The 17,171-nt window shown below is 19.3% G+C and overlaps 1 protein-coding gene across 8 annotated transcripts in view; it reads left to right on the top strand.

The window, feature by feature from the left end:
• Positions 1-7,079: 7,079 nt before the first annotated feature.
• The window catches only part of LOC551673 (serine/threonine-protein kinase tousled-like 2), a 30,647-nt gene continuing 20,555 nt past the window's right edge, over positions 7,080-17,171 (top strand). For 2 of the 8 annotated variants that reach the window (XM_006570151.3, XM_016911388.2), the window contains exons 1-3: positions 7,080-7,264; positions 9,460-9,504; positions 13,496-13,581. In XM_006570151.3, coding sequence (XP_006570214.1) covers positions 9,474-9,504; positions 13,496-13,581 — 117 coding nt within the window. In that variant the 5' untranslated portion in view covers positions 7,080-7,264; positions 9,460-9,473. Of the gene's footprint in view, positions 7,629-9,284; positions 9,505-13,495; positions 13,582-17,171 lie in introns of all 8 variants that reach the window. The other 6 variants (XM_006570152.3, XM_624062.6, XM_006570148.3 and 3 more) reach the window with 4 other exon arrangements.

Here is a 17,171-nt window from a genome sequence, read left to right as displayed (position 1 = left end):
TTTTTTTAAGATATGAAAACATATCGAGATCAATAAAAAATAATTTATTAGATTTTAAATAATATTAAATTTTATATAACATTTTCTATCTATAATCTAAATTAAGTATAAAATATCATTACTATTTTTTTATAATAAAACATTTTATATATACGATATCGAATATAATAATTTTTTTTTAATTTGCAAGAAAGTAAAAAAAATTAATTGATCCATATTTTATGTTTTCATATATAGTTTATGTACATGAATATTCACATCGATATATATTCATCTAATGTTAAAAAAATTTAATATAAATAATTTTTCGTATATTTATAGAAAAAGATTATTTTCAAATCTTATCGTTCAATTAAAGATTAGTAATTTAAAATTATAAGATTCGTCTGTTAGTATCATTTTTTTTTATTTATAGAAATATTGGACCAAATAACATTAATAATGATTTTCACCTTTACAATGTGTATGATTGACGTTAAAAGTATCCAATATTTTTTTTTTAAATATTACGTAAAAAAAAATTAACATAAACATTTTAATATTAAATTATTTTTCATGAATATTAGCAATATTCGTCACTTCGGGATAATCCCCAGATGTAAAAGTCTGAAATTTGAACATCCGTACTCAATAAACGGAAGAAATACGAAAAATTATCGAGGGTGCCTTAGCGGAATTGCTTAGGTCACAGTTACCTAGCCAAAAAACTTGAATTTCGTATATTCGATTGCTGCTGCCTGGACCCTCATTTTTTCTGGATCCTATAAAAGTGATAGTATATTTACTATACATATTCATACAACACATAAATAACAGGTATGTAAAACAAAAAATTTAGTTACTTCTGAAAAATAGTTCAATAATAAATTATAAAAACAGCAAATAGTATAAAAAAATTGTTCTTATAACAAAATTTTGAATACTAAAATATATCGACGCGTAATGTGATGAAAGATAGTTTAAAATATATTAATATAAAATGTTAATATTTTGTTCTATTATTTAATTAATAATTATTTTCTTTTCATAATTACTGATCTTTCTAATTGAAAAAGATAATGATCTTATTAAGCGAATAAGTTATGCAACAATATTTATGTTTATTTATATAATATAAAATATTTTTTATTGATAATATAATTAGATCTATTTCATATATATACAGCAAAAATATTATATTTTGTACGTATATAGTAAAAAATATTTAAATGTTTAATTAAAATATTTTATTTATTTATAATAATGCAGTATTATTATTTCAGTAATATCGTAATATTATATTTTAGAATATATATATTTTTAAAACTATAATTTCTCAGATTTAATTTCAAAAGTTTTTATATTAAATATAAGAGATACGGCATATAAATTAAATTATGTTGCAAAATTTATTGTGCATGATATGATATTTCTATTTAAATTTTCTATTATATTCATAATTATTAATCATCGGAAAAAATATTTTATGTAAAATTTCAAAAAATACCTTCAGTAATGATCATTTCTCTTTTCCTTATATAAACTCTAATTCAAAAATATTTTTGTGAAAAAGAATGTTTAGTTATTGATGAATTTTTTTTTTGAATGTCATATATTAATAAAAAAAAAGTAAAAAACAAAAATTATTTAATAATTTAGCAATAAGAATAAATTATTTAACAAAAGAAACATTTTATCTTTTGGCAAGTATATAGTTTCGGAGTTAATTGAAAAAATTAAAATAATATGTTTTGTAAATGAAGCACATTGTAGCATTTACATGCTTTTATTCATTTACAATATTTTTTATATAAATATCATAAAAAAAATTAATTATTCCATGATATAAATCGTTAAAACTTATTAACAAAACGTAACTACCAAAAATATAAACTTTGATTTTATATTATATATTGTAAAATAGTATGTACTATTTTATATACCATAAAAAAAAATAAATTACAAAAACAAATATTTTTATCTTGATATCTTAATTCTTTCATTATTATTATAATAGATATATAATATATAATATAATATAATATATCGCGTTATAATAATGGAAGAATCAAGATTTTCAAAATAAAAATATTATTATATTTTTTTTTTTGTTATGTGTGTATGTGTATGTGTATATATATATATATATTTTTAGAAATGTTTGAACTATTTAATGATTTTTAATTTCAGAATTTCAAAAAGTAATAAATTTTTATTTATAGTATATTTTTTTATATTTATATCAATTATATATCAGATATATGAAAGTAGTTATTTACATTATATTAAATATATATAATAAATTTTAATATGCAATTAACCATATATGAAAATATTTAAATGAAATAGAAATATATGAAATAATTATTCTTATGTTTATATTATAACACAATATAAAAAATGATAATGTATTAATTATTAGTGAACTTTGCATAGTTACAAAAATAAGTATTGCACAATAAAAAAATTTTATTGAAGAAATTGGAAAAAATTCAAATAAAATAATAATAGTTATAAAATGTATGGATTTTGTTTCCATGGATGGAATAATAGATAAATCAGTAATTATGAAATATATATAATTATTAGATTTTTTTAAAAAGATATCATACAATTCGAAGAATTAATATTTATTAATGAAAATAAAATTATGAGTAAATATTTTTGTTCATACATGCCATATATACATGCTAACACAAACTTATAATTTAAATATAAAATATAACTTATATATAAAAAATATTTATTATTATAAAAAAATTTTTTACACACACACACACACACACACACACACGTATATATTTGTTTTTATAAAATTATATTGTACTAGTCATCACATGTATTTATGTACGTATGTATGTATGTATGTACGTATTACGTATTGTATACATAATATAACAAATTTTGTTATATTTTGCTCAAATTATAAATAATGTTTTGTTTGTATATAAATATTTATAAGTATAAGTGTAAAGTAAAAGAATTTTGTTAATTTTATTATTTATTTATAAAACAGGGTTTTCAAAATGTGATAACGTGTATTTTGTTTTTAATATAAGATTTATATTTAATTTCAGTGTATTATATGTGCCATAAATTTATTATTTTGTTTAATTGTCTTATATATATTTAAATTTGTTGAGCATCATTATTCATTTTAATTTTAAAGATAGTAAGAAGGGGCTATACATATATTATTTGATACTAATTCGAAATAATCTATAACTGTATAAATAATAGAACAAATGGGAAAGAGAATGTATATGTATGTATGCTTGTGTATATATACGTAATAAAATTTATTAATTTGTAATATTTATTCTAATAATTGCTAAATTATGTATTGTACGAAATTATTATGCAAAAATCAAATGTCTGATATTGAAGAATGCATTAATATTTTATTTGATTCAAAATAATTCTTAAATAAAAATTCACATATAAATACGTATACATACACGCGAAATTTATTTTTGGAAAAAGATATGATATAATTTCTTCTTATTTATCTATAAAGTTTTTAAACTTCGAATATCTTTTATTAATATTTTTATCATTTAAACATAATAAATAATAATATCTTGTTTTGTAATTTTTTATATTTCATATCAATTCAAACAGAAATTATTATTGATCACTCATATTGTAGATACGATAAATATAGTCAACGCTACAACAAATTTTTTATAGAAATAAATTTTTACAACATTGAACTGATGTAATGATCGAATTTTGTTTTGTTATAGATTATTATCATTAAATTTAAATATATTTTTTTGCTTCGCGACATTTTTCTATGAAATTATAATCTAATTTATAATATACTTATGATAAATAGTTGATAGAAATTTTAATAACGTATTCAAAATATATTTATAATCGTATTATAATATATACTTTATGCAAAAAAAAGGTTAATTTGACAAATGGAACTTGACATTATTGCGAAAAACAAAACTAGATTAGAACAAAATTAGATTATTATACATTAAATTTAACGATTTGTAAAAGTGTGCGAGTAATAATTAATAATGATTATCAAATTCTAGCAATTCTATAAGTCTAATGTACAATTTTTCTTAAATGTCAATGAATTATGTATAATATTTTATAATAAAAAATTTTCAAGCTTGAATTTATGTAGATTTTTTTTTTTATTTCTTTTATGTGTTTGAACAAAATGATAATTAATGTAAATCTCTTAAAATAATCTGTATATGTATCTATCTCAAAGTATATGAAAATGTTCTTAGGATAAATGAAACACAAAAATGATTAAAAAATTTTTATGTATTATGTAAATTTATAAATATATACAACAATTGAAATGTTATTTTGTTTGTACATAATGATAAGAAATGGTAAAATGTATATCGCATTGTTTTTTTAATTTCAAAATTATTAATTTTTGCTATTAATATTAATATTTATATTTATTATTACATATTTCCTTTTTTTTTCAAAAATTTGCTTCAAAATCAAATATTTGTAATTATTTATTTATTTTAAATTATTTGTAATAGAGTATAAATATATGCAAATTTTCTTATAATATGTTGTCCGTAACTTTAATACGTTTATAATACGTTTGTTGTAATTGAAATTTATTTTCTTATAATAATATAGCAGGTTAAATATTTATTAAGATACTATAGATTTTGTTCGGAATATTTTTCAGAAAATATTTTTTAAAAATTTATCAATAATTTTTATTGTATTATTAATGTATTCGCTAGAAATTAAAAAAAAAAAATATCTATTTTATATTATATTATGACTTTTCTTTTTATAATAAACACGTAAAGATTAATAATAATATCTTTAATACTGAATGATGACCATGAAAGATAATGATATTAAAAGTATTCAAATATGTATATATTTATTATTAAAATAATGACTGATATATTTATATAAATTTTGCATGTAACGTAAAAATATTATATGTAATAATAATATATACATATAATTAATTTTTATATATATTTTTATAATATATACATATATTTAATTTAAATTTAAAAAATGTTAATTATAAAATATATTTCTTCGTTTCGTATAATTTTTACACATAGTAATTTTTCGTATATTACATATCTTAAAAATTTAAAATAAATTTAGTTAACCATATTATATTACAAAATATTTCAAAGAAATGATAAAATAAATTATTCGCGAAATATTCATAATTTTAATTTTTATAAAATAATAACAAAATTATTAATAATTAAAAATCATTTTTTTTAAACTCGAGTTAGATTAATTTACTATTAATTAAACTTATTCAAAATTGAAAAAATAATATGTAAAATTCTTCAATAATGAATAAATCGTTGATAAATTTTCCATTTAAGTTTCAATGTATCTTTAAATTTATATTTCGAATAAAAAGCATTTCTATTCATTTCAATTTCTATTTGACTTAAATGGAATGTGTGATTCAATTTATTTTATTTTATAAAATTTATTATATTCCAGTACAAAATATTTCCAATGAAATATAATGCAAGATATTATTTAAACTTGCGATAAATAGTTATGCATACATATTATTATTAAAAATTGTAAATATTAATATTAATATCGATATGATTAATGTTTATAATTATTATAAATTATATATATCAGACTTAAATTTATCTATTTGTTACAACTTTTCTTAATATATAATTTCTTTTATTTTATTATTAATTTGCAGATCATTATTTCAAAAATATTTTATTCGTTAATATAAAGTCAATTTAATGATACAACTATATTATTAGTACATTAATTTTTTCATACTATTAATATATAATTCAAATTAGTTTTATTTAATAAATATTATCATTACTACATAATTTAATAAATACTATCATACTACATAATAAAATTTTTTAAAATTTAGATAAAAACAATTTTAAACGGATATAAATATGTATAAGTATCTAAGAAAATAACAGTTTTGAAAATTTGAAAATAAGTACACTAAATTTAATAAAGAATTATTATGTAATATTATTAAAATTTAAAAATCTTGTTTAATTAATAATTAAAACGAAACGAAAAACTAATCATAAAGTGTAAGAATATTTACCTTTAATATTAGACAACAATTTAATATCTATTAGAATTATGATATACTTAATTGTGTTTTATATTTTTAATATTAATTTGCACAAAATGACATGTTTTATATATTTATATTCCAAGTAATTTTAAATTAAATATTCATTATTGAATTTTTTCGTATATTTTTTCAAATTATGATCATTTTATGATCATTGCTAACATAAAATTTTTAATTAAAATGTTGTTTTCTTTCATTTGTTTTCTTTTCACTTTCTTTCATTTCTTTTCTAATAATAATGAAATAAACATGAACAAAACTCTATTATAAACTCTATATAAAGATAACTCTATATTAAGATATAATTAAATTCATACAATTCAAATAATCAATCGATGAAATTCTTAATATCAAAATATTTATTCAAATAATATTATTTTGTTCGAATACGATAATATTATATGATTAGAATATAAATGATAATTTGAAATAAGAATAAACTTATATATATATAACATAATTAAACAATTTCATTTTATAACATGATATATAAATACATATATATATGTATGTACATGCTCATATGCAAATAATACGTTAGCACGTGCACAAGTATTTTATTGCGTATATCTAATTAGATTATACTCACGATATAAATTTTACAAAAAAAAAAATTTAATATTTTTCTTTTTTTTTCTCATATATTAATTATCAAAGAAATTTATTTATTTTTTTTTTTTAAAGTGATGATAAATTTTAAGAATAATAAATTATTGTTGTTCGGAATAATTGATTTACATATATGCATATATATATTCTCATTAATCGGAAGACTAGTTAGTGGCAACAGTGTATCTACTATCCGAAAGTAGCAATGTAATAGGTAAACGAAGAGAGCAGAGACGATCTCGGTGTGAACAGTGACTGGTCAGCCGATGTGCCGAATAAACATCGTAGTTCACCGATAATACCCGAAGTCGTAAGGTGGCGAAAGAGACTATTGATGCGAGCGAGACGGAGAAACTCATGCGAGTGCTATGGTGAAGCGACGTCACTGTCGTTGAAATACGTGCAAAAGAAAATTAGATTGATTTTAAGACGCTGATAATCATTATTCGGTTATCGTACAGTGATTTTTTTTGTGATAAACCGCAATGTTTATAAGTGCAACGATAATTCCGTATGTGTAGGTGACAAAAGAAAATCTTGTCGTAAGATTTCTAGAGGAAAAATCTAGTACGTATACTCTCTCGGAGTAGCAAGTGCGATTATTACGTGTATGTGCCGGCGTCTAAAATATTCATTTGTGTTATCGAGTAATTGGTGTTTCGATCATAACAACGATCTGTTGTGTTGCGTACAAAAAATATTAGCGAAGTTTATGTTTGCTTACTTGTTACTATTCACGTTAAAACTAGCTATGCAAGAAAGGGATAAATCGGTAACTGGCTGGTGGCAGCCATTTTCCAGATGAATTTTCCCCTTTCTTTCGATAAGCAAAGTGCGCTATGCCTTGAAAAAGAAAGAAATAGTTTGAGTAGAATAAAAAAGAAAGACAGAAACTAGGAGGAAGAAACGGTATTTTATTATGTTTTACAAGGTATGTTAAAGAAACAGGGCATTTGTTAACTGACCACTAAAATTCATGAACACGTCGCATATACAGTTTCACATTGATGAGCATTTAACCTTGTTGGTCAATATAAAAAAGATAGAATTATCTGAGGAAGTAGTGATGCAAAGAATGATGGATAGATGGAAGGGGGGAGATGGCAAAGAAGCGGCGAAGGTAGAGGAGAGAAGAGAGGAAACGGTGTAATACAGACAATGCAGGAACCCTCTGTTGTACATTTGGTTGTTCATAATCAAGAATCACGATCGTTTCTGTGCTTTCGTAACAATCGTCATGATGTCAAGACGAGTTTCCAAGTAGCTTATTCCTTCGAAATTTTTTTATCGATGAAATAATATTTTATGATCTTTATACAATAAAAAATCTTATCGATTACACACACACACACACACACACACACGCGCGCGCGCGCGCGCGCGCGCGATAATATTAAAATCATTAAACGAACATTCTTAAAGTGCCGTTGAAAAAAAAACAGGGATGGTTTATAGATCTCATAAAGAAAAACCAGACTTTATATTTCGTTTGAAGTTTTAAATTAATTGTTTTTAATTGTTTATGAAATAGCATTTCATTACAAATATAACATATATAACATCCTGTTTGGAATGATTGAATATCTGTTTAATTCGAATGAATAATATCTATCTATTCCATAATATTGTTCTGATTTTTCTGTATGATTTCATCTATTTACAAGGTTTCATAACCTCTCTTTAATATTTAATAAGTTTTTCTATTTATATGAATCGCAATTATTTTAAAATACAATTAGAAGTAAATTTCGACCAATTATTTTATACTTTATTACACCGTTTGACCAATCATCCCTCTTTCAGATGTGTTCTTGTTTATCTTCATATCCTTTGGGTTAATATGGCAGTCATTTTTCTAAATACATACTATTATTAAGCAAAATAGATTTTAGGAAGAAATTTATCATTGTAAACAAAGAAAAGAAATATGAATCTCTTTATTTAAAAAAAAAAAGATTATATTTAAATTGTAATTTTAATATTTTGGGAAGATATAGTATTATTTCATGCAGGTACATATGTTTACACTAAACTTTTATATTAAATTCATATTTGGAATATTCATTAATATTAGAATTAGAAAATTATTTTATTTTAAAATATTTATTTTTGAATTATTATTATTATTATTAAATCTTCATTGTAGTGTTTAAAATTTATTAAATGACATTATATATATATATATATATATATATATATATATATATATATATATATATATATCAACGTATTAATTTATCTTCTATTAATTTTATTTTTTTCAATAAAATAAATAATATACTGTGATCTTAGGAAAATAAATAATATTAGATTTAAATGTGGAAAAAATATATATGGAATATATATCTCATATATCTATATTGAAAATATATTCTTTTTTTAAAAATATCTTTTGTTAGAATGAATGAAATGAAATAAATAAGAAATATTAAATTTAATAATTATTAACATTTTCTTTAGAATTTTATATGAAATAGTTATTACTAGTATATGTCATAAAAATAAATCATATATATAATATTATAAATGTGATTAAAATTTTAAAATGATTAAAATTATTTAAACATATTTAATGCTATATTTAAAGAGTGTTGTGCTCTTATTGGTGTAATAAGATTCAACAAAGTTAGGAGTTTATTTACTAGTGGCAAAGAACTGACAAAAGTGCATCGAGAGTGCATGTATTTGACAAATATATTTGTGATGTGATATGATAAGAAAAATTAGATGTCAGTGTAATAATGTAGTGCCAAACTTTACAGATGGATAAACAGGGATGACTGATAATTGTTGGAATTCTGGTGGTGGTAAGTTTTATAAATCTTATATATCATATATCTGTATTCTATTTAAATAAAATTAATACATTGCATGTATTCTCATTTGTAAGCTACTAAAATCAAAAAATATAAGAAACGAACATTATTTTATCTAAATTGATTAATAAGAAAATATTAAAGAAACATGATTAACAATTTTGCTGTTATATAGTTAAAAATAAATTTTGAAGATAAAAATTGCAAATATAATTAAATTGTATTATAAACATTAATCGCAATAAGAATATTATAATTTTAATATTACTAATATTATTTTTGTAGAATATTACTTTTGATAAAGATAAGATTGAACGAATAAATTTTTACAATTCATATTTTTTAAATAGTATCGTAAATAAAATAAAATATGATATAAATTATATTTATTTTTTTTTATATTATATATATAAATATGTATGTATATGAAATGTAATAGAAAATTAACGATTTATTAATATATATAAAATAATGTCATATATATAAAAAATTATTAACCTCTAATATACAAAACATTTTAATTTTTAATATATACATTTTTTACAAATACATCAAGTATCTACTATTTTAGTTTAGTTTAACATTATAAAATTATATAGATATAGAAACATTGAAAATTAGAATTAATTAAATTTAACATTATTTGTTTATATTGATAATTATATATTAATAATGTATATTAATCAAACTAAAAATACATATTTATGACTGTAATTGATATTTAACTATAAATTTTTATAAATAAGAATTACAGTTATATAATCTTTTGCTCGTTAAAATTAGTCAAAGCTTATTTAGTTTGTTTTATTTAGTTTTGATTAATATTATTTTTATTTTTAGCATGATAAAATTAAATTATTAAAAATATTCTGTATAAATTTGATTAACTGAGATATGATGTTAAAGGTCTCAGTCAAAATTTTTTGTGAATTCAAAATTAAATTATATATTATTATTTAAAAAAAAAACACAGTAATATACAAAGTAGAACATATGTAAGGACAAGATTGCAATTAAAAAGAAATGATTTAATAAAAAGAAAAAGTTTTTTTATTCGTAAATATTTATTAAACTTGTATATGATTTTGAAAATTTTATCTTTTTCTAATTTAATTAAATTAATTTAAAAATTTAATAACAATTAAAATATTATTTATTATTTAAAAGTTTGTACATTAAAAATATTTTTTGTTAGAATAATTTTATATACGTAAATATAACTTATATTAATATTTTCGAATATATAGAAGTATATATATATATATATATGAATAATGTACATATATGAAAAAATATTGAATATCAGTATATATTCGTGAGTTCGTAATGACAATGTGTGTATGTGTGTGTGTATATATATATATATATTATATATGTATATGATTAGACATTCATATTTTCTAAAAAATTATTTTAAAATTTTTAACATAGATTTTATATAATGTATTCGTTTGTCGTAGCATAGTGATTTATTTATTATTAAATATAAATAAAATATATACAAACAACATATTTGAAATATTATGTTATATTTCTTCGAATAATATAATAAAAAATCAATTTAAATGAAAATTATTGTATAATATTACTTAAAGGAAATACATATATATATTTAAAATGTAATGTATATTTATGAATTTGCGAAAAAGAATCATACTATAGGATATAGAATTATAGATAGTAAAATGGAGAATAATATATAGTTGTTGAATATATAGTTGTTGAAATCATGTTGAATTCTAAGAATAGATTAATTTGATATTTTTGATAAAATACTTTTCTTCGTTTTTTCTTTCGTTTATTTATTTTTCTTTCTTCTTTCTCTCTTGTTTTCCTTTCTTCCTTTCTTTTTTTTCTTCCTTTCTTCCTCTTTTCTTTCGATGCTTTTATTCTTTTTTAAAATTAACAGTATCTTATTATCGTGAAAAAAATAATCGTAAATCACGGATAAAAATTACTTTAATCTATTATTTTATATCTATAATAACTTCAATATTTATCAAATTTTATATTTATAATATAATATAATTTTTTTATCATTTTTTAATATGAATAATATTATAATAATATTAATTAATATGAATAAGCAACTATTTTATTGATACAAATTAAAATCATTCTATTATGTAATATAAATAAAGCTATGTTTTAGCATTATTTATATGTAATATAAATAATGTTATTTGTAAATAAAAATGTTTACTAACAAATTTGAAAATTTTATTTCAGAAATAAATTATTCTCAAATTTTTGATTTTTTGATTACTTAAAAAAAAAACAACATAAAAGATAAAATAACAAATAATGATTTTTTTTCGTATATAAAAAGAATTATAAAAAAAACATATTTATGTTTTTCTAATAAAAATAAATATATATTTAAGTACAAAATAAAATAATAAATATTATAGTAATAATAATAAATTATTTTAATTAAATGAGGAAAAAATATTTTTTCATTCAAATAAACTAATACAATTATTTGAAAATAATATTTATATTATATTACATTATATAATATATAATATATATATATATATATATATTTATTTATTTATTTATTTATTTATTAAAAAAAGAATTTGAAGAAATTTTAGAAAATCAGGACATGTTCAAATTTGAGACATAATATATTAACAATATATTGATGATAGAACAATCATAATTGTAATTAAAATTAAATAGCCAATTATGAATAAAACATATTTAAAGTTTAAAAAAGAATAGATTAGATTCGTGTGGGAAAGCTCTCTATTAAAATGTTTATTCCTGTTTAGACTTTTGAGTTAAAAATAATTTTATGATGATATTGCAAACATAAGCAAATGCAAGAAAATCCGAAGAAATTTTTCTAATAATATCTTCTCAATAATATAAAATATTCTATGCAAATGTTATAATTTATACACATGTATTATAATGTTTAACGATTAATTTGAATTGTTTTTTCATATTTGATCGATCATATTTTATGATTATCAATGATATATATAGAATTCGTATTTGAATTGATATATTGGCTATAATATAATATTTTCAAAAGAGATTTATACGTGACAAAGTATTTTATTAATTTTTTATGTGTTATTCTATATTTTCATGAAATTTGTCTAATCGAAATAATATAAAATTGAAATTTCATATATTTAAAAATGAAAATCACATGTAATTATATTCATTGTTCCTATAATTTTTCTTTTATTTTTCAAAAATTCCGTTTTGCTTGTAAAGATTTTTTTTAACTTTATTAAAAGTTTTATATCTTTTGTTCGACAGGAAAAGAATTGATAATAAGAAAAACTTATTCGAATCTTCTTATTTCTAATAATTTGTAAAGAATTTAATTTATCTTTTATATATTTTTATATTTATATTTTTGGAGAGACGTATAATTATTATAATATATATTATTATTATCTATTTTTATAAGCTTTTCGAAACTTTTTTTTATGTTACTTGTTTTTTTATTTTATTATCATAATATTTTTTTAATTATTCAAAAACTTACTAGTAGTAGCTTTCTTAATATGAATTTATATCTTTTGAATGAGATATAAAATATTTTTTAGATATTTTTTAGAAATTGTTTAGAAATAAAAACGAAACGAAATAATTCCTATAACATTATATTTTTCCGAATAGTTCCTGATTTTAAAAAAATTTCTATGATTATCTACTATAAATCAAATAAAAATATAATGGAATAAAAATATGGTAATACATTTTTTTTTAAATTTGTGTTTCCTGATTTTATAATATATTAAATACATACAATTAAATATACATAGGTATGTTTAAAAAAATAAATTTTAGTGTTAATCGATGTAAAATTTTTCTCTAATGTATTTATGTTCATCTTTGATATTATTTCGGACCGTAAAATTTTTTTGTTGCGACATATGTTTATTACCGATATTTTAGCGTATTCTATTTAAACATCAATACAATTTCATCGATGTAATGTAATAATCATTTTTTTCAGGCGCTGGCGTCAAGATGGAGCACTTTCAGGCCACCCTGGATCCAAGGAAGCAGGAGTTATTGGAGGCCCGCTTTCTCGGAGCAAGGGTAAGCTATTTTTCGCGTCTATTTTTTCTCTTTCTTTTTATTTTGTTTGTTTTTTCCGCATCATTTTCTTTCTATATGTATATATAAGTCTCGTATTTTTTTCTTTCTTCCTTTTTTTTTTTGCGCGCGCGCGTTTAAAAACTAATATCACAAATATATCTATTAAATTATACGTGCAAAGATAAAAGAGAATCGCACAAATATAAGAAATGTTGTTTTTATAATATGAAATTATATTATAATATGAAATTATTATTATATGAAATGATAAAATATATATTCTATGGGAATCACACGATATAAAACTAAAAAGATTTCGTTTTAACCAGAAAGTTGAAAAAATATATGTATCTCTATAATATTTGGAAAAATATTATCATTCGGACAAATGGTAATCTCTTATCCTTAATAAAAATGCTATTCTTGTATCAAATGTTATGCACAATGGCTAACTTAAATAATCTAAATCAATGCAAATGTACAATGATTTGTAGTATTTATGAAAAAAATATTCAAAATAGAACTAGATTTTATCATTAACCATGATTAAAATTAATTTTAGTATTTAATTTTATATTTTTGATTCTGCTATTTTAGATTTTAATACAAATTTGATCAAATTACGATATTTCGTATTGAAAGGAAAATAAAATTTTACCACAAATAGTACAATTTTTTTTTCATGATAACGAAATATATTAGATATGATATCGAAAAAGAAAAAGAGAATAACATTGCGAGTGAAATTATTGTTCATTGATTTTCATCAATTTCATCATGCTTTTTGACATACTTAAACTGGAAAACTGGAAATGATCATCGTGAAGCTTTTTTGTCTTGTGATTTATTATATACGATTATAAGTACGACATAATAAATTTTATCTTGAAACGTAGATGATTTTCGAATAATATTCTTTTTTTTATTTTTATTATTACAATAAATTATAGAAAAAACTTTATTTAAAATTTATTTATTATTCAAGTTTTAGATTTTTCAAACAATTTAAGATTGTTGTTATTTATGCGTAAATCTTCTATTTATCTAATCGTTTTAATTGAACTGATTATTTTTGCTTTAATAATTATTTCAAGTATAAATAGATATAACTTTAAATATTAAAAGCTTTTTAAATATTTACTATTACTTAATGTACTATTCGTATTATTTTTTTTAACATGTGTATCAATTTTAACATATGTATTTTAACATATCTATCGTTTCTTTCTTTTCTTAGTTTCTTAATTTTATCATTAAAATTTTATCATTGTATGAACAAATTGAAACAAACATATTTTTATAACTTATCAATATAAAAGTATCTTTTTATTCATTTTCGAAAAATTTTTTAACTTATCATTGTTAATTATTTTTCCATATCGAAATGAAAAAAAAGAAACTTATATTTATATTATTATTTTATTTTTTCCTAATTGTTCTCCAGGTATTCTTAAGAAAAAATTATGTGCCATAAAAATATTCGCATGCATTATTATTTATTATTTTTTATATTAGTTTATATTAATGTGCAACTGGTTCGTCTTTAGATATAATAATAATAAGTTTACATACTGTTAAATAATTCTTTCATGATATTTACGTCAATGAAGTTTATTTATTTTATATTTTGTTTCTTTCCTATGATTCAAAATGATATATTTTAATATGATTCAAAATGATTATTTTATTAAGTATAAAAATATAGTAAAATAATCTAATTTTTCTATTTTTTATTTTTTTTCTTTTTAATTTATTTAAAATTTTTTTTTAATATTTTTACCAATATTTCTAATCTTTTGTTTAAAAGTTTGTCGATGAATATCAAATTTTTATTAATATCGATGATTATCCCACGCGTTATAAATTTTTTATTTTTATAGTATTTTCCAATTATTATCTTTAAAGTATTTTCCATATATAATTATCTGAATTCGATTTAAAAGTATCAAATTTACTTTCCTCTTGTAAAATGTAATGTATATCTCCCAAAATATAATGTTTATTAAAAGTATCATCCTGAACCAAATTTAATCTCTTTCTTTTGTTTATTTTACTAATGTATAATTTTTTTCTTACAACATTATCATGAAAATTAGCAATAATATTATAAATTCGATGTCACTCCCTGTTCTCATTGTTCTTGTTGCCTTTAATGAGCCTATTCTCTTATTCGTAAATTGGCTTATTGAATATAAATAGCAGAATTATTATTTAAGAAATGTATATTTATCTAAGTTTTGTTTGAATCCAAATTTCAGTGATTTGCGATTCGTATGAATTGTGATATCTTGATTTTTTATAAATATTCCAAGTATTCGATATCATTTATTAGAAATTATAAAATATTATCTACCATTTATTGTAAAACAACTATTATATAACATGATCGAATGTGTTAACTGTAATATGTACCATATATTTAAGTTACGTATATATACGTACTTATTAATTAATGTGTATTCGTAATAGAATATACAAATGTGTGAATCATATTTATGAATATATATATATCTTTAAAATTTACAAAAAATTTTTTTCTGTCATTTGTATTTATATTTATATACATAGATATTGTCTTTTCTTTAATTTGAAAATATAAATACTTTAACGGTTTTATTAACTTCGGGATACAAACGAAAATTTGTCGGTAAAAATTAATTGTGGCAGCCCTTCCTGTTTTCGTCACCAGAGGGACGCATGTCGAACGTGATTCTCGCCAATTGCTCGTTTCCTATACGTGTGTATATTTATCCTTTAATCTGGTCTCTATTGTTACCATACTCTCGCGATGTCTAGGGTACAGATCTAACTAGCTAGATTATTGATAAATTCTTTTACTAAATTCAGGACAAAATGCTTTCTCTTGTTTTTACTTTTAATTTTTTCCGTATCAATGCTACATCACAATGATATAATCCCGAATGTACAATGCAAAGATCTACGATAAATTTTTCTCAAACGGATAATATCTTCATCGTTAAATTTTGTAATCCCTCTATTAGTAAGTTACTGATCGCAACAGCAAACTGGGAGATGTTCGACAACCCTATGTGACAACCCTATGCGTAACATTTTCAGTTTAAAATAATTTAAATTGATTATTGCAAAATCATAAAGAAAATATATTCAACATATGCTGCAGATTTGGTCAAATGAAAAGAGAATTTGATTTATTAAATTATTATTAAATCTTTGGAATAAATTTACAAATTAGAAATAAAGTTATTTACATTAAAGTTATTTTTCATATATTTTATAATATAAAAAAAATTTATATTAAATTTATTAAATTTTTACAGACTAATACATATATTATTTTATATATATATATATATATATATATATATATATATATATATATATATAAAACAAAAAATGATATTATATTATTTTTTTTAGAAATTTATGAGAGTATATTATATTAAATTTTTATATCTTCTTTCTTATCTAAAAGATACATATGTAATGTAACATTTTTAATGAGTTATACAAAAATTCTTATTTTTTTTATGATAGATTCCCTTTATTAAATATAATTTTTAAATTATAAAATTTAGTAAATATAAATCAATGGAATTAATATTGATTCT

The sequence above is a fragment of the Apis mellifera genome, linkage group LG3 (genome assembly GCF_003254395.2).
Source record: "Apis mellifera strain DH4 linkage group LG3, Amel_HAv3.1, whole genome shotgun sequence".
NCBI lineage: Eukaryota > Metazoa > Arthropoda > Insecta > Hymenoptera > Apidae > Apis > Apis mellifera.
This window is presented reverse-complemented; position numbering and strand designations above follow the sequence as displayed.